Source organism: Linepithema humile, chromosome 8 (assembly GCF_040581485.1).
Source record: "Linepithema humile isolate Giens D197 chromosome 8, Lhum_UNIL_v1.0, whole genome shotgun sequence".
Lineage (NCBI taxonomy): Eukaryota > Metazoa > Arthropoda > Insecta > Hymenoptera > Formicidae > Linepithema > Linepithema humile.
Genome location: NC_090135.1, coordinates 9,570,977 through 9,598,860, shown reverse-complemented (window position 1 = coordinate 9,598,860; position 27,884 = coordinate 9,570,977). Strand labels below are relative to the sequence as shown.

General features: G+C 43.2%; 1 protein-coding gene across 7 annotated transcripts in view; it reads left to right on the top strand.

Annotated features, from left to right (window-relative positions):
• LOC105676735 (hepatocyte nuclear factor 6-like) overlaps positions 1–27,190 on the top strand; it is an 80,170-nt gene extending 52,980 nt beyond the window's left edge. For 2 of the 7 annotated variants that reach the window (XM_067360162.1, XM_067360159.1), the window contains 4 exons: positions 404–442; positions 13,226–13,249; positions 14,104–14,219; positions 19,818–19,956. In XM_067360162.1, the coding sequence (XP_067216263.1) occupies positions 404–442; positions 13,226–13,249; positions 14,104–14,218 (178 nt within the window). In that variant the 3' untranslated portion in view covers position 14,219; positions 19,818–19,956. Of the gene's footprint in view, positions 1–403; positions 443–13,225; positions 14,220–19,817 lie in introns of those variants that run through there. The other 5 variants (XM_067360158.1, XM_067360160.1, XM_067360164.1 and 2 more) reach the window with 3 other exon arrangements.
• The last annotated feature ends 694 nt before the right edge of the window (positions 27,191–27,884 follow it).

Below are 27,884 nucleotides of genomic sequence, written 5' to 3'. Positions count from 1 at the left end.
ACGGCTTGCGAGCGGAGAAGAATCTTCGGGCGTCCAAACTCTTCCTCTGATTTCACATTTTATCCGGCGAAGATAATATCTCCGCGGGATAAAACGCTTCGAGGAAGATTTGAGGGCGAGGAATTCTCCGGCTCGTCCCGCTGTTATCGCATTTAATCGAGATCGCGTGCAAAATTACCGTTTGTCAAACGAAGTAACATTTTGCCAAATTTATTCCGAGTATGAGAAGCGCACAATTGCGAGGTGCGTCTCGGTAGAGAAAAAGGGGAGGGGGGAGGGGGGGGGGATGAGATTAAAGATTGATCGGAAATAATGGTACGACGCGAGTGGAGAGGAGCACGGAAGAGCGAGCAACGGCGGGCTGCATTTCTGCATTATGACTGAGTTCTGTTTGTTGATTTAGCCGTGCGACAGCAGAGCAGCTCGACAGCTCTCGAAAAAGGCAAGCAAATCTTCACAAGGGGTGGGATATATATATATATATCTATATACATGAATATCTATACCATATATACATAAAAGTGAATATCCATGCACGCTCGCTGTACCTGTATGAACCGTATAATACATATATATATCTATATATATATACATACGTGACTATGGCCTCTATATACCCACATATTCGCCTACGTATTATATATATACCGTATCTTGCTGCTGCTTCTTTAAACGTAAGCTTTAGATTAAAGAGAAACAGACATTACACCAACGCATACACACACACTGCACACACACACACACACATACGCACAGTAAACAATCATGCCACACAACAACGATTCAGTCGTATGTATGTGTGACTAACCATTACAAGAGATTCTGGAAACAAGAAAGTATATACAAGTATACCAGACAAGTTGACACGTACGGAGGCATTTTATTGAGAAGCCGCTCGAGTCGCTGCTGTTAGAGAGGGTTGAGAAAGAGAAAGAAAGACGGGAGGGGAATGAAAACCGGGGGAGAGAAAGGAACGGCCGAGGGGTTGGAGGGTGAAGAGAGAGGAAACCGAACGCTGTTCCGAGGATATTCCAAATTCAATCGGCAATGAGTAGCGGTTCCTTAACCCTTTAACTGATCCGAGATGTCTGAACATCCTTGTCGTTTGAGTCATCAATTTCGAATCGCCTGAGTGATCAAGATAAAACTGCGATAACCCGGTTCGCAACATTGTCATTCATCTGAAAGTCGCGTGGTTAACGTTTCCTCTGTCATGGAAAAAAAAAAATTCACGAAGAACGTTATTCATCCTGATCTCTGATTCAGAGCGAAAAATTCATTAGCGGGCAACTGCGAGCAGCGACAGTTAAGGGGTTAATTCGCTCCCGCGAGATGCAGCGTTCTTGCGATTCTTGCGGGTACAAAAAAAAAAAAAAAAAAAAAACCCCGTCACTACCGAGCAGCCACACTCTAAATTCGAAACCAAATATGCGAATCGGAAGAGGGACCACGGAGAAAAAAAAGAAGTGAGAGAGAATGAATGAGGAGGAGGAGCGAGAGATAGAGAGGAAGAGCGAGAGGGAGAGATTTACACGCGGCGGATCACGCTCGGCGATCGGACTGATCCGACCTGACGTGGACACGATCGCTCGCGACAGGGGGCGTGAAATGTCCGCCTGTCATTGGCAGGGTCGTTTTCCTTGGTCACTTTGCGCGGCTGACCTTCGATTAATGTTTCAACGGAATTTTTTCCCCCCTCCCGCCCGCGCTCGTAAGCGCGCGCGTGCGCGCGCGCGCGCGAAAATTAAGTCTGCAGCGTGTCGAAGTTTATAAAACCCACGCTTATCGGAATGACCCTGTGAATGACACCGGAAGTGGGTGGTATTGGCTATCGATAATGCCTCAATGAGATTAAATATGCACCGTCCTTTCTCGGATGATCTATATTTACTTGTCCCACCAAATTATTAATAATTATATAGATCCATTCAGCTCTACAAGCGCGCGAGCGCGTACGGAATTGCTAAGCGAGTTCGTCGTGCTAATTAAATTATTCAAAAACGCATTAAACAACCTTAGAAGAGTAGAGACAAAAATTGGAAAAGGAAACGACGTAAATTTGTATCTTCCAAAGTTTTTCAGAAATTAATTGATTAGAAATTAACGTTAATCGAAATAAAATTAAAATCACATCAATTACAGCTATTCTAATTAGAATGAAAAAAAAAAAAAAAAACAAATCGAACAATACCACCCACGTGAAAATTCACGCGAAGAGAACAGAAACTTTCTTTCGTACATCTTCTCGTCGAAACAAACGCGCTCTTCCATTCTGCAAAAGACAAATGCATCTCTTTCCTTGCGGAGCGGTCCTCGAAAATTGCAACGGGCGCACATGTTTACCGGCAACGGCGAAATAATTAAGTTAATGACGCCCGCTGAATGATGTAACGCGGCAAATGGCGCATTAAATAATTACCGTGACCTATGAGAAAACCGAATTGATCCTAACGCACTCGGCCGCGCTCGCGCTGTTAATTGGTTTCCGCGTTTCATTAATTCTTCACGCCTCATAACCATAATTGCTGTTTACCGAGTTTATCATTTTTGCATCGCGTATACTCTGACGCGCGGAACGCGTATCTTCATCGCGTCATTTCCTTCGATTTGCCGAAAATAAAAAAAAAGTTAATATATATATATCCATTCCACAAATGTCTATCATATGAATTAAATTAACAATTAATGCGACAAAGAAGACAGGATACCGTCCATTAACGTCACCAAAAAAAATAAAAAGTTATATCTTTTTCATCGCGCGACCTGACTTTTCGAATGAATTTTCCTATAATGTAAAACAATCCCGCTTTTGCGGTATGGAAGACGCGCTGCGCGATGACGATGTACAATTGTCGATGTATTTCAAGCAACCGCTCGAGATTACAACAGAACCACGGGACACGACAATCGCATCGGTTTGCTGATAAGTAAGCGCGCTGGTTTCCGGTTTCATTAACAATGAGATCAATCGGAATCCGTTTATTTCGGCCGGTGCTTTCGCGAACAACAGCGCGAAGCGCCGAATTGACATGATGAAAACTCCAACGACACGATGACACGAAATGACAAACGTTATATTCTTTTACTTTTTTTCCTCTCATTTTTTTTTCAACAGGCGAGATTCGGGGGTTTATCGGTCGAAATCGCGATTCGCGAAGCGGGGAATGATATTAATTTGCATCAGTCGAGCAACATTAACGATTATATGTAGAATGTTACAAAAAAAAAAAAAAGGAAAGCTGTCATTGAATATATTATTTTTAGTTCGAGTTGAGTTTCATTCAACAATCACATTGAAACCGCGACACCGTTTTTTTTTTTTTTTAGGATTCTTTCCTCCTTAAATCGACTGATGGAATGAAATGCGGGATAATCTCTCTGTCACGAATGACGATGAATGAGCTTCGCTATCACTTTGCTTCAGACATGCACGAATCGACGTTTCTTCAGTCCCCCGACATCACGATCATGTTTCTTGCGAAGGTTACGATCGATCCCGTCATCCATGCGCTCACTCGATCAGGAGGATAAAGCATTCACAAAGCTATAAAGCTGGGACATACACACACGTATACGTACATCAGCAGGCACACGAAATTCTGATTCATTCGAAATGCAATTTCATTGATTTGCCTAATTATTTAGCGCACAATAGACACGGATTGTCCAAAATTCGGCTGAAATAATTGATCGCGAAGAGGAAGCGAACTTCCGCGTCGGCAAAATTTCGAACCCGTGAACTCCACGACAGAGGACAACGCTCCACTTGCGCGGCACACTCGTCCCGCGATTGAAATACATCGGCAAAGAGAATCCCCGAAACACCCCGTAGAATTACAAACATCCCTCGCGATCAGCGCCGATCAGCGTCGCCTCGCTACTTGAGAGAAATTTGCTAAACGCGAGGCGAGAAGCTTCCAAAAATGTTTCGAAATAAAAGGGTATCAGAGATCACGAAACTTGCCGATTTTGCGGAGATGACGCTTCAGCGGTGTTGATGAGCGAGCGATGGAGTCTGAGAATCACGAGAGGAGCGCGCGTTTAAACGTTGTGTCACCTGAAAAAGAGAGAGGGAGAGCGCTTACGGAGCAAGTAACAGAGGAATAAAGAGAGATTGAAAGCAAAAAGAGGGGGGGACGATACGGTCGGTCAGTCGGTTTTCTTTTTCGCAGGAAAGAGAGAAAGAGAGAGAGCGAGAGAGAGAGAGAGAGAGAGAGAGAGAGAGAGAGAGAGAGCGAGCGCGAGAGAGAGAAAGAGAGAGAGAGAGAGAGATGAGAATTTCTCAATAAAACGCCACCGGGCTATCAGTTATATATCTATCTATATATATCTATATATTATATATTAGTAGTATATACTGCATGGCTAAACATACATATTATATCACGTAAATCACAGAGGTGACTCTAACGGAAAGGTTTTCCCCTTCGTTCTGCGTCTTCGAGTCTGTTTCCGCCGCCCGAATGCGCTTCGCGGCGAGGGGTTCGGTCCTTCAATTCGGCCCGAAAGGGAGCGTTTCGCGATTAATTTTCACAAAGGAAGCAGGGTAGTCGGGAAAATTCAAAACAACTAAAAGGGAGGTCAGCCGCGCGCGCAGCCCGCCGGGGTGTCCCTGAATAAAAATAACTCCATCACAAACGCGACACACAAGGGCGTTACGTGTCGCCGTCGTACCGTCGTGACTTCGCAAAGTGTTATACACGTATGCACGGGACACACACACACGCGCGCGCGCCGAAAGTGTGTGAGAAACGAACGACACGAAGGTGTCCGACGTGAGGCAATTTATCCAGCGCGTCCGCGAAATATTACTCGAACGCGGGATACGACAATTCGTTCTCTTTTTTCCTTCGCGCGCATTAACGCGACGGTTTTCACAAGCCGTCCGAGTCTCAAGCCGCTTGATTAAAATCCGCGGAAAAATTTAACTTTCGAGGGAGGGACGAAAGGGCCGGAGGATTTAATTATCTGTAAATTTTCGCGGGTATAATAATTTTTCGCGTGTGCTAAGGGTTAAACGCGTCTCTTCGCGCTCGCCAGCGATCGCGGAATCGGAAAATTGCTTTGAAGATGCGCGGAGGACACCCCGCGGGCCATCGCGATCGACCACGATCCTTCCGTGCGAATCCGACGACGGCGTTTCGAAAGTTTGTTTGTTACGTGCAACGGCATGGAAACGAGGACGCGCGAGGAACGAACGCAGCGACGACGAGCGGGGCTTTACAACGGGGCGCCCTCGTTTCCGGTGCCCTTCTCTGTCTCTCGCGTCTTTGTCCTTAGAACATTACGACACGAAGACGTACACACGGGGAAAAGTGATCTTTAGACGAACTGCCGCCACGCCAAACGTCGACGAGTTTCGTCTGCCTCCGCGCGCGCCTGCCGACCTTAATAGAATTCAGTCCTGGCCTAAAATCGCGCGAAAATCAATCACGCAATCTTCTAGAAATATTAATTTTTATATCGGGGAAGAAATTTTGCAAGTCAAACGTTCAAAAGTAAACGTACACGAAAAATTAAATATTCTTGCAATTCGATTTCTACCGATTAAACATCCCTCTTCTGTAAGAATAATTAAAGTGCATGATATTTCTTGATAGAGGGATTTCGTCCTTAAACACGTTTGTTAAGCCGGGATTAGAGCGGATCGACGGCCGACCGAGGCTGGCGAAGGATTCGTCGGCGCGTGGCGACGGGAATGCGATGTCTCGATAGACGCGAGCATCTTGCTGCGTGCAGAACAACCCCGCCAGATAATCCCCACGACTAGAGCTGTTACCAAGAGTTTACCACCTTTACTTTAGCTGTTAAATGGATTGACAAATAGCCCTCCCGCCAGGTAGTACTTGCCCCAGCCCGCCCGCCCCCCATCACCCCCTTGCTAACCTCTAAAAACCAGCCCCCATAATATATATGTATACAGTCGAAACCCCTCAACAAAGCATGAATGTCGAGGAAGACGTCAGAGCACAAACAACAAGTGTAAACTCCATCTCCTCAACAAACTCGGCGCGTATATCATACAGCGGCAGAAAGAAATGTGTATATATGCAAAAATAACTTGTAACATATAATTATTATTATCATGTGATGAATGTGTAATTTTTGCCAACCGTCTCGAGTCGATATTCTTAAGAGATGGAAGCACGCTTCGATATTATTCTCGAAGCGCGATTTCCATTTCTTGAAAATATGCGAATTTAGCGCGGCTCTAATATTAATCAATTATTTAATCGCATTTTGTTTAAGGGTAAACCAACCGTTGCGAAACACGTTGCATAATGTTTAATTGCATTCAGGTTGCAAATGTTGTGCATGCAAACGCACGTAAGTATTAACGACGTAGTTACGTATTCCTGCCATTTGGCGATACACACGCCGCGGCTTCGTCATTTGTGTTCGCCTACATTTGTGATATTTTGGCGTTTGAATTAGTAATCGACTTACATGTTAATCTGTAATCGGTGCAGCAGTCGTAAATGCACGACATAAGTCGACCGCGTTATCCCGAATAAATGTCCGACGGCATTTATTCGTTTGATTTATAATTGTTACTTGATAGCGATTCGATTAACTTTCGCCTGCATTCGAGCTGTATCATATACGCGTCATGAACTATACATATATACCAAGTGAACAACAACAACAACGAAACATAAAACATTCGTGAGTGCCGAAATCCGACGATCGAAAATCGCGAAAACTCCGAGCGAGATGTCGAATCGCTTAAGTCTCGTCGCGATTTTTACGCAAATAACAGTCAGTGTGTGTCTGTGTATGTGTGTGTGTGTGTGTGCGAGACGAAGTATGCGTGACCATTTATTTTCAGATCGGGCTCGCGCACTGCAATGATCGTAAAGCTGTCCGTTCCATTCTTTAAACGAAATAGCTGTATTGACGCAAGCTTATCAGAACTCGCGTGATATTTTAATAATATTCCGTGCAATAATTTCCACCGTCAGAAGTAAAGTCTTCATTTTCGAAACCATTTTTGAAATGCGAGAGAAGGAAATTAGAGAGAGGATCGCGCGCTGGGGTAAACAAAGCGAAGAGAAACACGCGAAATGGGACACCGCGAATGTCGACTATGGGCGCGCGGGGCAATAAAATCGAATCGTTGCCGTAAATCTCGGTGAAGCGAGAAAATCCCGAAGAAGGCGGCCTCGGCCGCAAGCCTTCCGCGGCATGCGTGCCTATCGGAGACGAGCACTGCGCAGGAGGAGCTCGAGATTCCTCGCTATCCTTGAATCGAAGAATAATACGCAGTAATTACACGTTTATTATTATTACGTATTAAGAAGAATTAATTATGCATTTCTCAAAAAGATGACAAAGTTGACAAATATGTCAAGTGCATGAAAAAATCCGAAAATAGATAAAAAAAAAAACAGAGGTCATTTCAAAAATAAATTGTCCTAAAAATTATTTTCCGATATTTAAAAATCCTGGAAATAATTGCAACAGCTTCGATTTCTAGCTGCCGATTATAAACTGCGATTCCGATACTTTTTTATGACACCCGAAATATCACAGCTTTCTTCGCTCGCGTATTCTAACAATCCAAGTCTTTATTGACTTGTATCTTGATATCAGGACAATCCGCTATTCTTTTTAGTTTACCCGCAGTTGTCTTCCGACGGGATAGTCTCGAGACGCCTCCCTCTCCGCTTTTGTGTAATCGAGAAACGGCAGCGCGGGGTCGAGGGTATGCGCGCGCGTATTATTTTATTATATATATATCAGGGGCTATTGGGGCCACGTGACGCCAACGGACGGGTTCCCTCGCTCGCTCGGGAACAGGATCGCAATCATTCTTGAGTTATTCCAAACAGCGGCCCGGAGTTTCGCCGCCCTCGAGTATGTGGGTGAACGTGCCGCCCGCCCGAGCACCGCGTCGAGTGACAAACTCGATTTTGATTGGAAAACGAAGCAATCCGCGGGGCCACCGGCGGCCAACTACATTACCCCGATATATATTAGTCCTTAAAGGTTAACGTTTCAATCAACTTGACACTCGGGGATCTTCCGAGCGACGAAATTTATTTTTGGCAATTATTTTCGTTTCAACGATCATTTTTCTCAGCGGGAATAAAATGTGGAGAGTAAAACGTTCACTTTTTCGAGGGGGAAAAAATATGTAAAGTTTGTAATACAGATTGTGTAAAATTTCTTCTCGCGGGAACAAAGCCGTCCGATTACGACCTAAATCCGCGCGATTGGAGCCGCATTTGAAATTAGCGACGGAATGCAGCGACGAGCGAACCCGCCCCGAGGTGCATTTTCTACCAAGGTGCATTTTGTAACCTTTTGACCCACGTGGAGCCACACTGCCGCGGCGTTTCTGTTCGAAGCGAGTACCGTCTCTCTCTCACACTCGGGCCGTGCACAAAGCATCGGGAGCATCTCCCCGCCGCCACTTCCGCTTTTGTTACGTCCGTATGTAACGCACACACGCGCGGTCGCGATGCACATAGATGGATGCATCCTCGTCGACTTTGAACCACGTTCGATTAAGCCCCATCGATGCTCGCGCGCGCGCGGGCGCGTGCTCCATCAGATTTTTCACGCGGTCTGATTGGCTGCTGTGTTGCACGGGATCGTTCGTCAAAGCAACCGCGTCGTTGACAAACTCGCCCGGTATATGTCGACCGCCCCCCGACCGTGGTACACCCTCGATTTTATTGTTTCCTTAATTCTAGCCCGGTTATTTTCTAAACGCCTGTCAGCCTTGATGCGTCAATTTTAATTGAACGAATTAAAGTTTAATGATTCCGCAGATGTGCAATGCATTCCGCAATCTCTGCCCTGAATTTCGGCGATAAATAACTGAACCTTTTAATTTTTCAAAGAATTTCTTAATTTAATTTCTTAAGAAAATTTTCGGAGAAAAATATCGTGTCAAAGTTTATTGCTTTTTTAATTCCAGCTTGGCTATTTTTTGAACGCTCATCAGTATAGACCCATTAATTTTAATTAAACATATTAAAATCTAATTGTAATATTTAACAGATGTACAACGTGCTTCCGTTCTTAATTTCAAATTTTTAGAGAATTTTCTTAATCCACTTTCTTAAGAAAATTATTTCGATAAAGATATCGTTTTAAATTTGTTAATTAAACACATCGCATTAAAATTTTAAAAAGATAAAAAATTCATCAGTGAATTTAAATTCCATAAAAGCGACGGTTAAATTTTTCCATGTTATCTAATGTACTTTCCGACGGAAGAAACCCGCAAGCGCGTCACTTTTCGCTACCGACGGCATCTCAAAGGGCACAAAAGTGCACAAAAGTCGCCTAAATTATTTTCCGAAGGGTTCGTGTCACGGCGTGTTAATGTTTCAAAGCGATGCAAATCGAAATGCAGTTTGACATCCGGTCGCTCGACGCATCGCGGAATTTTCGCGGGACATCGGAAAATCATCGTGTCAGAGTTTCCGGGCGAATAAAATTTTCAGAAACGATAAGATGCGGCGGAGATAATTGCATGGCAACAAAATGTGAATATTCTCTTCGTTCTTAACAGTGCGGCCGTTTATCGTATTTAAAAGGTTTGAAGTAATTCGATATTAGAGCAATACATATTGCAAAAGTGTCACGAAATTATCGGTAAAATTATAATCACAAATGAGGCAAGAAGTCGCATTAATCGGAATTATGTAATTCGTCTGATTAATTATTACGTTAAACGTCAATACGAAATACCGTTGACACATGTTCGCGTTTAATTTTCTGAAGATTTAAGAACGATGTCGAACGATAGAGTTGCAATGGAGGCTGACTTTTATTTTCATATCGCATCATATAATCGATTCTCAATAATATGCAATAATTTGACAGAATCGACAACGCGAACAATCGTTTCCTCTCTATTTTATTCTAATTTGTTAGCAATTTCCGATCATATTCACAATTCACGTCCGCCAAACATGAAATCTTCAATTAAGGTTGAATGAGTAAATGAAATTACGCGCGATACAACGATAAATACGATGAGTGTTATACAACAACTGATAAAATCGGACAGTTCAATCGCATTTATTGGACACATATTTCGTGAATGTCACCAATTTGCCGGCAATTTCAGCATCTCATGCTAGATCCCAGACTTATGTGTGTTAAGAACGAATAACCCTGACCTAAATTACAAAATTATAGAAATTGCAACAATTTTCTCATTGACTTTTCTCTCAATATATAATTCAGTACTCAATAATAATTCAGTACTCAATAATTACTAATAAAAATAAATCAGATAACTGTTAATAGAAATTGAAATCAAATAACTGCTAATAATAAAGATTAATCCAAATATTAAGAACAATTTAGGTGCAAAAATAAAATAACCTGCAAAAAACGAATGAAAATTTATTACGTCCTACTTACAAATCGATGAGCTTTGAGTTTTATTTCTGACAAACTATATAAATTCTTAATTAAGAAATTATGTCAATATTTGTTCCTTAATTCTTTTTATCTCGCCATAAATTGTCGAGCAATTAATCGAAGTAGCATTATATCCAAAAGATTGTTAAAAAAGAGACGTCCAGCATCTGAGAGACCTTTTGTTATAAATTGCGCCGGCTCTTCCCAGCTAAAAACCTCAACATAACAATTAATCCCGACGTTTCGATACATTTTCTAAGGGTCCTCGACCGAGCGAAATTGGCGCGATCCGCGACCTCGAGTGTATAATAGATTTGTCATCGCCGGATAAATAAATCGTCTCGATTACCGGAAGAGGCGCACAAAGTGCCTCATAGCTCTCGCAAGTCGATCACCAATGACTCTCTCCCGCGACCCGCCTCTCTTTCTCGCATTCCCTCTTTGTTTTCCGCTCCCAAAGCTCCGGGGCAATAATGAACGCGTCAATTTTCCATCTCGTCCCATCCGCTCGCCCTTACCGCCCCCTCCCGCCGCCGCCCCGCGTGCCCGGGCTGTCCCTATTTTCCCGCGCCATTTTTTCCAGCTCGCTCCTTTCACTCGTTATCGGCCGCTTGCTAATGGCACACGATTGCCTTTCGCGTTTACCCCAGCGTCCGCCTCCCCCCTCCCCCCTCCCCGGACGCGCCCGTGGACCATCCCGCTTTCGCGACCTTTGCCCTCCGCGATCGTGTCGGCGACACGCGCGCGAGCCCATCCTGACGTTTCATTTCTCGCGACGCGGATCGACATTCGCCTCCGACCGCCTGTCCGGCCATGTTGGAAAATTAACCCTTCACGAGCGGCAGCAAAGGAGAGACTTCGAAATTCCGCGTTTCTTCTACTTCTCTTTTTTTTTGCTCCTGTCTGCAACGTTTGTTCCCCATTGGTTTTCAACGCGATGAGATTCAAGAGCGCTTGGACTCTGCTTGACCTCACCGGCGAAGTGACGTTTTGCAATATTAATCGGAATAATATATTTATTTAGTGTACGTAAAAACAGGGGTGAACCGCGTGAGTCTCTTTCTCCTTCTGTCCTCTCTCTTTCTTTTGCGCGAAAGGGTTAAATTCACCAGAATCAAGTCGAGGGGTTTTAAAGATTCAATAAAAGGCTCGGACGAGCAAATGGATCTTAAATATAACATTTCCGCAGTTCGATATCCCATCGGCAACGAGAGAGAATGGACAGAGCGGCGAAACCGTCAGTCTCTCTCTTTTTTTTTTTTTTTTAAATTTACATAATTGAGGAGGAGGAGAAGGCGGTGGGAGGGAGCAGGCGACGCAAAAAGTCGCGAGACGATCATTTTCAATTTCGAACTAATTTTACGGTCAAATTGGAAACGACGCAGTCGTTGTTATTATTATAACCGAGAGGGAGGGAGGGAGGGAGGGAGGGAGAAAGAGAGAGAAAGAGCGAGCGCTGCCTATCGATCGACAAGGGCCATTAAACTCGAAACGACAAAATATAGTTATTTCATAGATGAATGGAGGGCTATTGCGTTCGAATAGCTATTAACAATTTCGTGCGGCCGGGTGATCAATTATTATGTATTCATTTCTGGTGTAAGTGTGTGTGTGTGTGTGTGTGTGTGTGTGTGTGTGTGTGTATGCAAACGCGTGTTTGCGTAGCTGCAATTTTAGGGCCTGTCGGTGCTTTTTCCTCTCCGCGTGGTTCAAAGACGCGAAAAACGATTCTCGTCGTCGCTTACTAATTAACAGAAACGCCGTCGCCTCTTAATTCAATTGATAACAGATTATTAATAACATCGCTTGAAGCGAAGAGAAGTTAAGAATCGGACAAATGTATGCACGAGCATGTGAATAAAATCGGTTTGTCGTCGTCAACGGACTATATTTGCGCGCATTATTATGGACCAGTCGGTTGAATAACCCAATTCCGCTTAATTTCGCGTCGGAATGTAATGGATCGCGCGATGACGCGCACTGTCGCCGTTTTTCTTTCGCAAAATATCACGCGACGAAGAATGAAAATTTCATTCGCGACCGACTAATCAAGTCGCTTACTCGGCACACACCGACACGTCATTCAGATCACATTAAAACGCCATCCAGATATATATATATTCGCTGCCAGTAACAATGAAACAACATTATTAAACCATTTCCATACAAAAAAAAAAAAAACTAACATAAAATTCACTCACCGATCGCCTGCCTGCGGATCCTCGGATGGCAAGATTCTCGAATCTGACTCCCAAGAGTCGCGAGTCCCTCGAATCCTTGGATCCCTGCAGTTGCGGCGCATCCGGCAAAAAAAAAAAAAAACAAAAATCGTGGATTTACAAATCTCTCTGATTCGGGACTCGTGGATTCTTACAGTTCGATCGGAGAGTTCCGAATTAATGAGATTAGTGAATTCACCGAAGCATCACATCGCATCCCCCCCACCACCTCTCGCCCCGTACGAAAGAGAGAATGCGCATCTGTGACACTTGCATCCGCCCGCCCGACCCCTTTGCCCGACCGCCCGCCCTTTTCGTACCCCCTTAGTGATATGTATGATTTTGATTACCAGCCCGCCAAGTAGCTTTAAGTTTGGGATTCGTGTATGCAACTCAGTTCCCTCTTCCCTATATAATGACTTGTGTACATGCTACGTTACGTAATACCTTTAATGTATTTATTATCTGTCTTGAGCGCGACGAAACAAAGCGAGAAAAAAAAAAAAATTGCAACGACCTGTCGAAAAAAAAAAAAAAAAAAAAAAAAAAAAAAAAGAAAGGTCGTGCGACGTCCAGCCACGTTCCCACTGACTAACATCCGTCTTTTTTTCTGCTTTCAGCTGCACAGATTCCACAACGCGGAAGTAAGTACGATTAAATTACGTTTGAAAAAACCGCAGCCCCGCTTCCGCAAAAATCCTCGCCCTTCCTCCCGCCCTTCCGCTCCCGGTCCCCCCGCTCACTCCCCCGTTCGTTCTGCGCACCTTTCTCGTCCCGCAATCGCGATTACGTCGCCGATCGGACGGCCTACGGCGGCGTAGAAGCGAGGATGCAGAACCGTGGAAAATGTCAAACCGAAGCCGTCTCCGCCGTCGTCGTCGAAAAATGGACGGAAGCGCGAATTCAAGGACTTGATTAAGCGGTCGGCGCGACGCCCGTCTTCGTCTCGGCGCTTAGTTTCGGTCTAACGCGCGAATTCTTGAATCTTAAAAAGTAGAACAAGCCGTTCGATGTTATTGTCTCATTTCCTTAGAATTCTCTTCCCGCGATTTAAAACTTTCGATAATCTCCACGCGATTAATGTCTTTGAATTCCGAGATTTTTAGACTTCTTATTTTGCGGCAGCTTAAATTTCTCTTGGACTGATTTCAAAATCCGCGAATCCTCACTCGCGGCAATCGGCGTTTAACGGGAAGACTACGTCGCCGTATGCAAATTTCACGCACACACGCATCGTTGTGCGACCGCAGTTAGACGCTATTATCGATCTCAGACCCATTATTATTTCTCGCCCTCTCCGCAAAGCTCGACGAGAAACTTCCGATGCAGTCGAATTTCTAAATCGCATGCGGATAATGCACGGATGAAAGGACGCGTCGCGGCGCATCTAGCACTCGCGTTTCTCGGGCGCGAGAATCGCACCCGGAGGACTGTTCTCCTCTCTCTATCTCTCGCTCTCTCTCTCTCGCCGTTTCTCATGGACTCCTGTGATTTTCAGCATGCAAGAGGAAAGACGAGATGGCGAACCAGGCAGAACACCAACAGGCCGCCCCCAAGAAACCGCGGCTGGTTTTCACAGACCTTCAGCGCCGTACTCTACAGGCTATTTTTAAAGTGAGTACCGCGCGCGCACACACATACCTATACACGGTGGACATAACTTCTTACCCCTTTGTGATCGATAGTAATTGCGTCCGCCGCCCCCTTCCCGACGATATGCACAGGCAAATGAATATTGAGAGAGCGCTACCGACCGCTGCTGATCTGCCGCTTGTTAGCGGCGACTAACTTTTGCGGTCGAAGGCGCGTACGTTCGTGCTCATCGCAATTGACAGCATTCGACGCACCTTTTCTTCGAAATAAAATTTACAATTAAGGGGGAAAAAGTAGACGAGTCTTTTTTAAATTCGTGTACAAATTAAAAAAAAAAAAAAAAAAAAAAACTGAATAGTTTTCAGTGAATGATTCAAAAGTGAGTGCAAATGTTTAAGTTGAAATTAAAAGAAACTGTAGCAGTGAAAAACAGTGTGCACATGTTGCACACAATTAGAACAATTTTAACTTTGGAACTAATTTTCTAATTAAAAAAAAATGGACTTGATCCACTTTTCCCCCGAGCCCTTCAAATAATACATAATTTTAAACTTTCATCAGTTGCATTAAAGTTGAGCTGAAAATAAACGTTTCAAGTATCGAAACTAAAAATTTCGCTGACAATTTTGTCGAATAATAACGGTTATTTCCTTGGAAAATGTAAAGAAACTATTGCTCACGTTTATTTAATCCTTTACAGTGCTTTGAAAGCCTACAAATAGAAAAATCGGAGCTTCGAGAGCGCATCGCGCTGGTGCGCGGCTTATGATTTCTAATTTAGAGAGAAAGGGAGGAGCGCGGTGGAATCGAAGAGAGAATGTCGCGATCGCGGGCTTTCGTCGTGGAAAAACACGTCCTCCATAGATACCTGAAATTCACGTAGCGCGTCAACCGACAACGCGCGCTCGCTATCGATCGCTCGTGAATAATTTCGCGGCCGGTTCTTTACTTATGCGCTCTCCGTATTTCAGCCGGGCTGATTGCAACGCCGCTGCTGGCGCGCTGCTGCCGCGTTTTCAAGAATGGCCATTGATATTATCCGTTTCCTCATTAGCGTCACGGCGAAAAATAGCGCTGCCAAAAGTGCGTGTATTTCTGATCCCTTCATTCATGTTTCTTCTCCGTCGACCGGATGGCCGCGATTAGACGAAATTAATAAATAAGCCGAGAGAGAGGGAAAGCTTCGTCTCGCGCGATTGAAAGACGCGGCCATTCGAACGGCAATGTCGACGAATTAAAGGATGATATTGTTACTAGAATATTTTCAATCCGCCAAATACGAGATCGATCGAAGCCGCGCGTCGACGTAACGCGCCCCACATCGGCGCATCCGCGGCTATTACAACTATGATTACAATCAGGTCGGACGGCATCGCGAAACAATGAAACGTGATAACTCGTTTCCGATGGCGATAAATTATCGCATAAATAGCGGCGCGCGCGCGTGCACGAGCCCGCGCCCGCGCGACGTCCGCGAAATTGCCTTTTCTGCGAAATCAACTTTTCTGCTTTGTCGCAAAAGCGATTGCTTTTAGATCGAATAGAATTTTTTTTTCGCGATTGACGCAGGGAACGCGAATATTACGCTTAATGATCAATTTTTTTCGGCCGCGCGCGGCCGTGTTTCTGTCGTTTTCGCATCAAATTCGATAAATTTCGACGAGTCGCTCGATTGGCCCGGATTATTGGAACGATATTTCGCAGAACGGCGATTTGATCAGTGCGACATTCTATTTCGTGAACATTTTCGGTTAAAAGTCAATTAGCTCGATCGAAAGAATAACTTAACCGGATTAAGTTCAATCAAGAAGTGCCAGTGCTGCGATCGATCTCATTAAGAACTCGCCACTAAATGGCACAACACACGATTCTGAAATAAGTAAATCCATAAAATTCAATATATAATTCATCGCAAATTGAATTTAACGAGAAATTAGTTATCCATCTCGCACAGATCTGGAAATACGGTTCTTAAATAAAAATGTGACATTTAAGAATTCAAGAAGACTTCTTTTCAATGAAATAAATGGAAACGTTGATAAAGAAATAAGTGCCGGCTGACAGTAGCGGCCTCGAGCACGAGTTTATGGTTGGAAACTATGCCAAACAGTCAGTGCAATAATCTCACATCTGAGCAGCGATTAAACGTTAAATCTCGAATTCAGATTACGTCGTTAAAAAATTATTTTATACATTAAATATTTGAATAACCGCGTACACTTTAATTTCCACAAATACAAGATAAATAGAATAAATAGACAACTGTACAATTTAATTTTGTTTAAGATCAATGTATTGTATATGTCGAAAACGTAACGAGAACACGATAAGCAACAATCGGTTATAACTACGGAAATTCCGGAGTTAAAATAACGCAGATAGCGTTTCAATCTTCGCAATCGAGCTGCTTTAATGACATCCGTATCGCGATCGTGCTTCGCGTGGGGATCGCAAGTGCACAAAGAGCACGAAAAAAATAAAAACCAAGTCTGCACGCCTCTCTTCTGGACGAACGCCAAATAGTTCGCCAATTGACCTTAGCCCACTTTGCACATTCCGGACGCGCAATCTTTCCCCGATTGTTCCGCGCGCGATTATCGGATCGCACGAAAATTTCACGATCTCACGCCGGCATGCCGAATCGAAGTGTAAAGGCACTCGCTAGTATCTTTTACGTAAAAATGTGAGGGATAAAGAAAGAAGGAAAAGCGACAATGTCAAATACAAAACTCGGATGTAAAAATAATACTCTAATTAAATAGACTAATAAACAATATATAACTTAATTTTAATTATTTAATTAGATCAGTATAGAAGATTATTCCGCATATATCGTCGCATTAATACGAAGATGGTGAAATGAAAAATTGATTGACAGAAGAATAAATTTCTCCGTTAAACGAAGCGCATTTCGAAATAATGGCATCGACTGCGGGGACGGCTATACTTACGAAGGCAATTTCCTCTAATAGGCAAATAGGAAAGAAGGCGTTTTACAACGCGTTACCGAGTGATATTCGAGAAATAAAAAGTTCTCCCCTCGAAAAGAGCGATCGCCCCCTTTCGAGAGAGAGAGAGAACCCTTTTAAGCGCGAGTTCTTTACGCAATGCGTAAACGCGCGCGCGCTCGCTTCTCCTGCGGGCGATTTCTATTAATTACTTTAATTGCGGGGATAATTAATACGCGCGCTTTATAATAAAAACATTTAAAGGGCCGATTTGAGTATAATGGGCCGCGGATTCCGGAGACGTTTTATTTTGTCGCGACGCATAAAGCTCAGCCGCGATTATTCTCAAAGCGACTCTTACACCGCCTTTACGGCCTCTATCGGAGAATGAGTATTAATTGCTGTAATTGCGAAGATAATTGATATTCTGTTTCATTGGAAGCGGCACTGGACGACCCGAAGGACGAACGTTCGGGCGCAGCCTTTCACATTGAAATTTTAACCCGATTTCGAAAAAAAGGTAGCTCGAGGCTCTTTTTAAGACACAGCTAAATTCTTTCACGTGTCTCTTTAATTGTGTAAAAATAACGATAGGTATTTGTAACAATTTATTTTCTCCGAAAAAAAAACCGAAAAAGATTGCGTAAACGGACACTAAAAATGCTACAACATTAACGGAAAGAAATTAGTAGAATCAAATATATAGAATAGGTCAAACTTATTTAATTCTATTTTTGCACGACGAGAAACTGACGCTTCGAATAGTCTTCTAACTGTCTTTTTTATGGATTGCGCGCTTATAGATAGAAGAGAGTCAGGAAATTTAATAATAAATTTTCACAGATACACGTGTATACATCTCTGTTTCCAGCAAACCGGCACGAATTCTCCGGCTAGCCGGTCGCACGCGCGCGCGTCCCGGGAGGATTAAATAATTCGAAATTCAAGGGTCTCTCGAGCTGACCGAGCCGCCCGTGCGCGCGCGCGCGCGCGCACACACATCGTTCAACCTGTTAAATATCGCCGAAATTAATTAATAATTTAATTCGCGGTGACGGAATCGACGGGGTTTCGATTTTCACGACGACGACGTCGACGACGGCGGCGGCGGCCGCGCGGCCGTAACTTTAATTAACTCGCGGACGTTAATTTCGCTTAACTCCGGCCGGACGCGCCGCGACTTCGTTCAAGGCACACACCAGCCTCGGTTACTGTCGTCGTCGCCGGCTATTGATACGCGCGTATCCGCGCGCGGCGTGTGTTGCGGCCGCAAAATACGAAGGCGCGACGGCCGCGCGCCGCGTCGCGCCGCGTTATAGAACGACGCATCAATTGTTGGAAATGCGGGACACTATCGCGACGAAACATCGTGATTATTCCTTGACAGCCACTGTGTTACGCTGCGGCCGCGGTGCGCGTTTCTGCCTCGCGTGGTGAACGTACGCGTCACATCATCGCGCCTGCCTGCCTACCTGCCTGCCTGCCAAGGCGAGAGAGAGACAGAGAGAGAAAGCCTTTCGAAAGTGACGGCAAGAAAATCGCGTCAGTGCGTGTAGCAAAACGCCGTGAAAATTTCACGCGACGTCGCATAATTTTTGCAAACCGTACGCTGAATGTTTCTTTTCAAGCTCGACTCGAATACGTATGTCCAGATTGTCCGTTTGAATTTTTTCAACTCGTAATTCGCGCAAATTTATTTCTCCTCCAATTTCAATTTATTCTTTTATTTCTTCTTGAAAAAAATGTAAATATATAAATTTTATTTCGATATTCTTTAAAAAAAAATCATCGTTTCCAACGTGAATGAATAATTTATGCGATGTTTTTTCCGCAAAAGGCCGCCGAGGAAAAAAAACATCGGGCGAAACAATTCTAAAATGTTTACAACAATTCCCGGCACGTTTAACGTTAATCCACCATTTATCCAGCATTGGGTGGACGGTAAACATTTCCCCGCGCGCGGTAAATGGGCTAGCACGTTTTCTTCCCACGCGACGTTTCTTACTCAACGTGACCGCGATCAATAACGCGACTCGAGGTAGAGTGTATCGATTGCCGGAGTAACAATTATTACTAACCAATACTTTCACGTGACGTACAGTCGAAATTGGCACACAGTACATGCATCTGAATCTTTTCATAGAGCGCGAATAGATTAATTCCACGGTAATTAAGTTAATAAACATTTTATTGTCGCTACTATATGTAGACGTTCTATAAATTATGGTAACGCGCTGAAGGCATTAAGCCGCATTATTAAATTATTTCCCTTTTCTACATATTTTATTTATCATTTTAGAAACTCTGTCGCACTCAAATACCAAATTAAAAATATACTATTCTAAAACTACTCTTATATTACTCTCCATTATTGTACATTCTTCTTATTATTTAAAATGAGAATAATTGCAAATAATTTAGCGAATAATCAAAGCCTCAGTCACAGAATGCTGGCTCGATATAAGATTCGCCAGTGAACCTAATAAGTTCTCCATATAAAAATACGAAAAATAACTGCTATGCATAAATTCGTTACTTAATCTTGCAAAATGCAAACCACCGTCGCTAAAGATTAGACGCAATAAAAAACCTTCAATCCAATTTCTGTAAAAAAAATGATAATAAAATTATTGAATAATGTGGAATATAAACGAAACTTCGTTCTCCGCAGGAGACCAAGAGGCCGTCGAAGGAGATGCAGGTGACAATCGCGAGGCAGTTGGGCCTGGAACCGACGACGGTCGGGAACTTCTTCATGAACGCCCGGCGCCGCTCCATGGACAAATGGAAGGACGAGGACCCGAAGGCGGTGGCGGTCGTCGAGGAGGGACAGTTGTCGCCCACGATAGGCATCGGCCAGCGCCAACCGAGCGACGTTTTGTGACACACGTCCGACCACGAGGAGTACCACGACGAGTCGCCCGACGAGGACCTGCCCTTCACGTAAGGGCAGCGTATTAACCTCGTCGTGGACGTTACCCTCGCCGACACGTTCGATGTTCGATGAAACTTTTCTAGGGATTCCCCTTTGCGTTGCCTTCGTGCTATTTATTATTTAGTATTTATCGAGACTCGAAAGAGCATAATTTCGTAATATTAAATTATTATTTATTTATTTTATTTATTCGTTATCGTCAGGGCTAATTAATTTATTATTAAGTAATAAACTTTGTACAAAGCGAAATTCAAATTCAACATTGCTTAAGTGTAGAATGTAAAAATTAATATTATGTTATATAATTGTGAAATGTTCTTCTGCGTGAGAAAAAAAAAAAAATCACGGAAATTTATTGTCTTCGCATCGAATTGTGTCGAGTAGGAAAACGTCCTAGCCGCTGAATGCGACCGATCATCGTAATTCCCGCAAATGCGATCGCGAAGCGATACGGATTAGACACGCTGCAGTATGTTTTTTTCTTTGTTTTAGACTAGTGCGTTTCGCGAGTGTTCGCGATCAATGTTAGATCGTTTGACGTTTGAGGCTCTCGAGTCAACGTTCGAAATCGAGAAACGGACGAGTGTGGATCGCGCTCGACCGAAAAGGCCGAGAACGGCAATTATATAAACAGACAGTGATTTTCTATTTGACAGGAGTTCTCCGCGCTTATTTTAACATATATTCTATGCAGTGTAAGTTGGCTGTTCCGTAATTCCGAGGCGACAATCCGACTCGTCCGTATCTCGAATCCGAGCACCTCTCGCAAACTTCGTGCCATAGTTTGCCATATTAGCGTAGTTAATCCCCTCTACGGGACTTCGTACCCGATTCTTAGCGTTCTAGTCCTTCTGTAATATGTTCCGGGAGAAACGTTCGCCATCGATCGCGCAGCGATTCCCCCTTTCTAGTCAAAATTCAGAAGCTCGCATTCTGAATCCGCTTTCGGCGCTGACAAAAGCGCGAAGGGGATCGCTCGCGAAAAGTGCTCGCGTTTCTTTTTTCCCTTCTCCGCGCACACCGCGCGGGCACAAGTTGAGTTTATTCGTCGCGTTTGAGTTTAACGAAGCGGCTTCAGCGCCGAGGTCCGCCTAACATTCCGTTGTTATCTTATTTTTTAAGAGAGTGTTGCCGCTTTAAGCGGAGACGGCGAAGATTCGCGCGCGGAATTCAAGGCGCTCTGACAATCGCGGGCGGGCGAACGCTTAGATGAACGCTCGTTTTTCACTTTTTCTTAATCCCGCTGAGATTTCAAGGAGTTTCGACGCTCGACAAAGATGCGTGACGAAAGTTAAAGCGGCGACACACAGATTCGACGTAGCGATTAAAAGAATTTCACCGCGTGTTGACTCTTTTGAACAAATTAATTACACTTCTACTTGCAGCTATATATATCTCATTTTATTCGCTAAATAAATAATCAGCGGTTCGCTACAGGATACGTCACAAATCGTGCAAATTTCTTTTAAATTACTGATGCGGATTCGCTTCTTCTTTAAGCTATCAAACCAATTCTACAATCAAATTTCTATTTAGTCCATTAAAAGCTGAATCGACAGCGATCGTGAGGCAAAGCGCGATTTTTATCTCCGGCATCCTGTACGCTATCGCTGAAAAATTGGACCCTTGAGGGGCGTTAATCGGCGTTTTTTTTTTTTTTTTCCCACGAGCGCGGTTGAGGTTTGATGATGATCGCGCAATCAGCGGCGCCGTACGCGCGAACCGGCTCGTCGTGTCCTCGTTGGTCAGACGAAACGTGAACCAATTTTCAAAGTGGCTTCGTGTGAGGGTGCACGTGCCAAGTGATATATATATGTATGTATAAACATGTATATCAGAGAGTGGACGCTCTTTTGTGCGAACCGATGGCGGGAGGGTGATGTAGCGAGCGAGCGAGCGGGAGGGGGCGAGGAACTGAGCGAGCGGAAGGGAGAGAGCAATTTTTAAAACGGGTGGCCGCACCACTATGTACGCGAGAGAGAGAGAGAGAATGTGTGAGAGCCTGCGAGAAAGAGAGAATGAGAGAGAGAGACTTTGCGAGCCGCACTCGATATCGTACTGCAATTGTGCTGTGCTATTGTACATATTTAAAAAAAAATGGAAAAAGAACACACCTACACACGTACGTATACAGATGGACACGGACATACGCAGACACACTTTTATTACGTAAGCGATGGTGGCGTTTGCTAAACCGAAAGGGCGAAAACGAATCGGTGTGACGTTTGATTGCAGAAAAGTGCATTCTAGCCGACTTGCACTCTGTGGCTCTTGCGTAGCGAGGATTCTTTTATGCTTCGACGCATACATATACACGAATACACACACATACACAGAGACACGCACACACCGGTGCAACGTCGCAACGTGGCGAGCGATCAGTTTCTGCGAGATTTCGTTCGGGCGACGCTCAGCGTCGTATTCTTCGTTCCTCGCGCAATCGCGCAAAGGATCGCGCCAGTCCGATTAATCGATTCACAGGGTGAATCGCCGAGGGCGATTTAATTAGAAATTTCATAATAAATTTCTACTTAAATCCGACTCGGCGAAAATCTATCTGCCCTTTTCTATATATGTATACATTATTTCGCAATTGAAATACCATATATATCATAATTTAGATGTAACAATTTCTCCCTCTGTTTTATAACTGCTAATTTTTCTTTCATTTTTCTTGAATGTGTGATCCAAGAAAAAGATATTACCATTAAAAGAAAAATTGAGAAAAATATTTTAACTGTTTCCAAACTACAGAAATTGTTTATTTCGAGTATAAACTTTGTCGATTTAACTGTTGAATTAATTGAAGAAATTGCTTTCAGAGCAAACAGATAATTCGATTTTCTCGGGAGAAGCACGAAAAATCGCTCGATCGCCGCGTTTGCTTTTTTTCGTAGCATACGCAAAATAAAAAACTCACGTAGTTTTCCCGTTCACGCAAAAAACTTCGCCCGTTCGGTGTTACTTATGCGGCGACGTTACTTAATTTATTATTATATTTTAGGGTAGAGCGAGAGAGGGAGGGAGAGAAAGAGTGCGTTGTGCGCGTGGCGCGTTCGCAGCTTTCACAGCTACAGCAGTTCGGTCATCGAGCGTGTAATTTATTGTGTAATATTTTGTAAAGTTATATCGAACCCCCTTAGCGCGTGTGTGTGTGCATGGCGACTCGAGGTACGTTACCGCTTTCGTGCAACAATCACCACCACCACGACAACAAAAGCAACAGCAGCAGCGATCCCCTCTCTAAAGAAAGGAAAAAAAAAAAAATAACCGACACACACCGACACACACTGAATTTTCTCCTTGAACGTTGCACGTTGATTGATTAGCATTTCGACGCTATCGATTATTTATTATTGATTTATCTCACCAAATAACGTCTCAAATAAACGTCTCATTCGAAGCGAGCATCAATTCTGTGAGTGTGTTTTGGAGACTTGTGCGCTCCGCGCTGGATTACCCAAATAATGGCGAATCGGCGGTCGGCTCGACGCGAAAAGGACATACGCATCCCGCTTCCGCGGATCGAAAGGAGCGATGTTATTCTACTACCGTGTTATTCCGATCGGGGACAGGATGCAGGGTCCTTTTCGACGCGAAGATAAATCCACGGTACCAAGAGAGACGCGAGCGGCCTCCTCGGTCGTCGGTTTAAGATCATATATAGTACAAAGTAAACATATATTATTGTAATAACGGTTTAATTATATATATATATATATACATATATATATATAAAAATAAGAGAAAGAGCGCGCGTCGCGCTGTGTTTTTCGGGAGAGTGTTCAAAAGTGATAGAGCTCGGTGTTGAGTCACGGAAAAGGCCGGGGGTGTCGAGCTTTCGTGAGGGTTCCCCCTCGTTCGATTGTCTTGTTTTCGGACGTAATAAACTACGATGAAGTGCTCGATCGGGCGTAGAAATTCCGACGAAATTAATTTCGCGATCGAAAGAGTAAACAAATAAAACACGTCTTTCATGTACCTTCACCATGGTTCCGAATTTGATAAACTTGTAATCATAGCGATTGGACTCTAATTAATTAATAAAAATATCAATAATATAGCATTATTTTGACATCTCATAATGTTCGTATGATAAAGTGACTTTATCAATATTTTAGCACCGATATTAATTTACTTTATTACGCTTTCTGTAATATTGATTTTGCTACAATTTCTAATTTCTACAAAGTCTTTCGATTTAATGAATTCATAATCAATTTATTAATACAAAAAGCAAGTATATAAGATTACTTTGATGTCACGCAGTTTTATCATTTTTAAATAATGAAGTAAATAGCAATAGTTTAATACTGAGATTAACTCTTCACCTAACTCTTTCTATAACAGTTTCTGCCAAATTTAATTTATCTGTACATATTAATTTTGTTGTAATTTCTGATTTCTACGAAATCTGTTAATCCATGATTGTTGATTCGATGCAGAAATGCGGAACTATGGCTCAACCGATGAAGGTCGAAACGTCATTTGATCGAATTTTGAGACACGCGGTAGTATGCATATTAATGCACACGCGTAGGCGCACACGTGGTGGATACAGAACCGACGTGTACGATAAAAGTGTAAATACAGTTTTAGCCGCGAGAGAGGAAGGTTCATTAATACCGCGACTAAACTATTACCGACGACAATGATTATTAATTACCACGCGACGACGGACGGGCGCAAGGTGTTTTTGTTATATAAGAAAAAGAGATAAGACAGCATAACGCCGTAGTTAACAAAAAAAAAAAAAGAAACACATACACACCATAGGAGATAAAAATGCGTGAGAGAAATGCGTAAGAGAGAGAGAGAAAGAGCGAGAAAGCGTAGAATACATATATATATAAATATACAAATTGATATACGATATATATATAAATATAAATACAAATATAAATATAAATACAGATATAAATATAATATATAAATGCAAATATGAATATAAATATGGACATAAGTATAAATAAATTATATATATATATATATATAATATATATATATAAATAATATTACCGCCGATCACGGTGGATGGTGTTGATCGTCGCGGAGGGCGATTATCGAGCGATCTCCGAGTCGATCGATCGATCGATCGATAACGACTGTCACGCGTCTGAAATTCGAGCGTGTGAATGAGCGAGCGAGGGAAAAGCAGCGTGTGAAAGAATACAAAATTCGATGATCTATTTATATATTGCGCCGAGAGGGGCTCGTCTCGATAGTTAGATCGTTACGTGACACATATCCAGTGGATTAGAAACTATCGACGACGACGACGACGTACAATATTAGGTGTCTATATCGATCTAGTTTCCACCCCACTCGCAGAGAATTTTCACCTTCGTTTTTCCACGGACAAGGGGTAAAAAAAGAAAGGAAAAGAAAAGAAAGAAATCGGCGGAACGTGACGGAGAGAGAGAAAAATACGTGAGTGAAGAGGCTCGACGCAATTTTTTCCCGGGCAAGAGTAAAGTCTTTCGCTTTCGTCCGTTCGAAGCTAACGGGGAGGGGGAGGTAACGCGACTCTAATTTTTCACTCGACACTTAACTTTCCACTCTCCACTTGTCAGTGGAGAGAGGCCACGACCTATAACATTGTGACTGTTACCTCGGCACGATCTTTCATAAAATCACGATCGAAGTGAGCGAACGGCGGGACAAGGGCAAGATCGAGCGAGAGTAGTTTGTTTCGAAAAGGCTCGAGATAGCGTTTTCTCGAACGAGACGAAAATGAGAGTAAAGGAAGATGAGAACGTGGTAGGAAAACACGAGAGCAGTTCGTACGACAATAAGGTATCGATTAGTTAATCAGAGGTGAAATAATGTAAAATACGAAATGCAAAAGCAGGTATACATTATGATTATTACGATGATTATTATTATATTTATTGTAACGCGAGGAGTTTCGCAAAATTACTAGTCCACCCTCTAGAATGTAAGGGAGCGTGGATGACAGTTGTAATGAGCGGAGCGACATGTCAGAGTGGGCTCCTGTCGCAAGTTTACGACTAAACGAGCGTCGAGACACGAGAGCGCCGTCGCGAGGACGATTTGGATCATCCGGTGTACACCAAAGAATCGCGATTAACACCCTAATTCCGGCGAGTCGGCCTGGAAGACAGCTCGTCGCATTACTCGTTTCACGAAATCAATCATTGGCGAAAAACATGCGACAAATTCAAAATTTATTCTCGTAAAAATTGTGAGTTCAAATCGCCGTGAGATAAATTGGGAGTGAAAAATCTCCGGATTCGAGGTGTCGAAGAGCCGGCGGGAAGGAGCGCGGGAATCGGGGTGTCCATCGCGATGCGTACTGTAAGTCGAGCGAGATTGCGACGGGGCGAAGGGAGGAGGGGGCAGGAGCGAAGCGAGAGGGCGAGTCATTAATTTATTTGCGATTACGTGTATCCGTTAGTAGGCGACAAAGTGTGGTTGCATAACGAGCCCGAGCGACGACGCACGGGGTTTTGCTTGCGGCGTGCCATTTGAATTTTCTTCGCGCGGACGACGGGCCGACGATCGATGACTCCTGTGAAAAATGACGGGATCGAATTCGCGATTGGCGAGGCGCGCGAGATCCCCCCGCGCGAAACTTCCCTCTCGATCCATCGCGGATGTCCGTCATCTCAAGATGCTTTTGATAATTTTCACAAATGAAGAAGAAAGAAAAAAAAGAGAAAAAGTAACGGTGAATTTGATCCCGGCATGTAATCGAGATGTGTAACTATGTAATAGACACAATCGCGATCGGGGGCCGCGAGGAGGCGATTTGTAAACTACTGTAAACTACAATGTTACTACGTTTTACCAAGAGCTTATTGTAGTCGAGAACCATTAAACACACACACTCACACACACACACACATACACACATGCACACATACATATACACACAGAACATACATACGCAAACAACATTAAGTCGTAACAAAAAGAAATAAAAACAAGACAACAATGGTATTGAGTGTAGCACGAAAAAAAAAAAAAGACAAACGTTCTTTACACTTTTGCACGAGACGTGTGTTGTAAAACTTGAATTAATTATCATTGAAATATGTAATTAACGTTTTATTACTTAGCAATTAAACTTAATTTATTTATGATTACTCGAGTCGCTTGTGTTGACGCCCTTGTTGTTGTTACTTGCGGACCGTGTGCAATCGACCCGCCGAAGATCGATCGATCGATCGAGGGCGAGGACGAACACTTCGTGGCGAAGTACCGCTGATAGAAATCGCACCTTTTCCACGACGATTCGTATCGTCGTGATTTAGTATAAGAATAACATTTCTTACTAGGAAATTGCTAATCCTTTGAGATTTTAATGAAAATTAATATGAATTTGACTCGCGTAAAGAGAAATTTTGGAAAAACAGATAATTGGCGGTTGGAAATAGCAGCGAACGGTATGAAAAATACTGCCAAGCTAATGAGAGACTTTTATTTGTCGTCGTTCATCATTCGACAACGCTGGTATGTTCGGACTCTTGAAAAATCTCGAAATAACTAATAAATTAATCAATAAGTTAAATATTATCTAAGTTAAAAATAAATGTAGGATTTATATATGAATATTTACATCCTTTTCTGAGTGAGAGTCACTTCTAGTCACATTTACTTTAGTCACCCTATAAATTAATTTAATGTCTTTAAGAATCTTGATTAAGGGCGGCGATTATCTTCGAGCACATTAGCTTGAAACGTCATCGATAGAAAAATGAGAACATTTTTTTCGAGTGAATAAACCGCTTTGTTATTTAACGTATCTCATTCTAAATGTTTGGTTGATTTTCTTGCCGC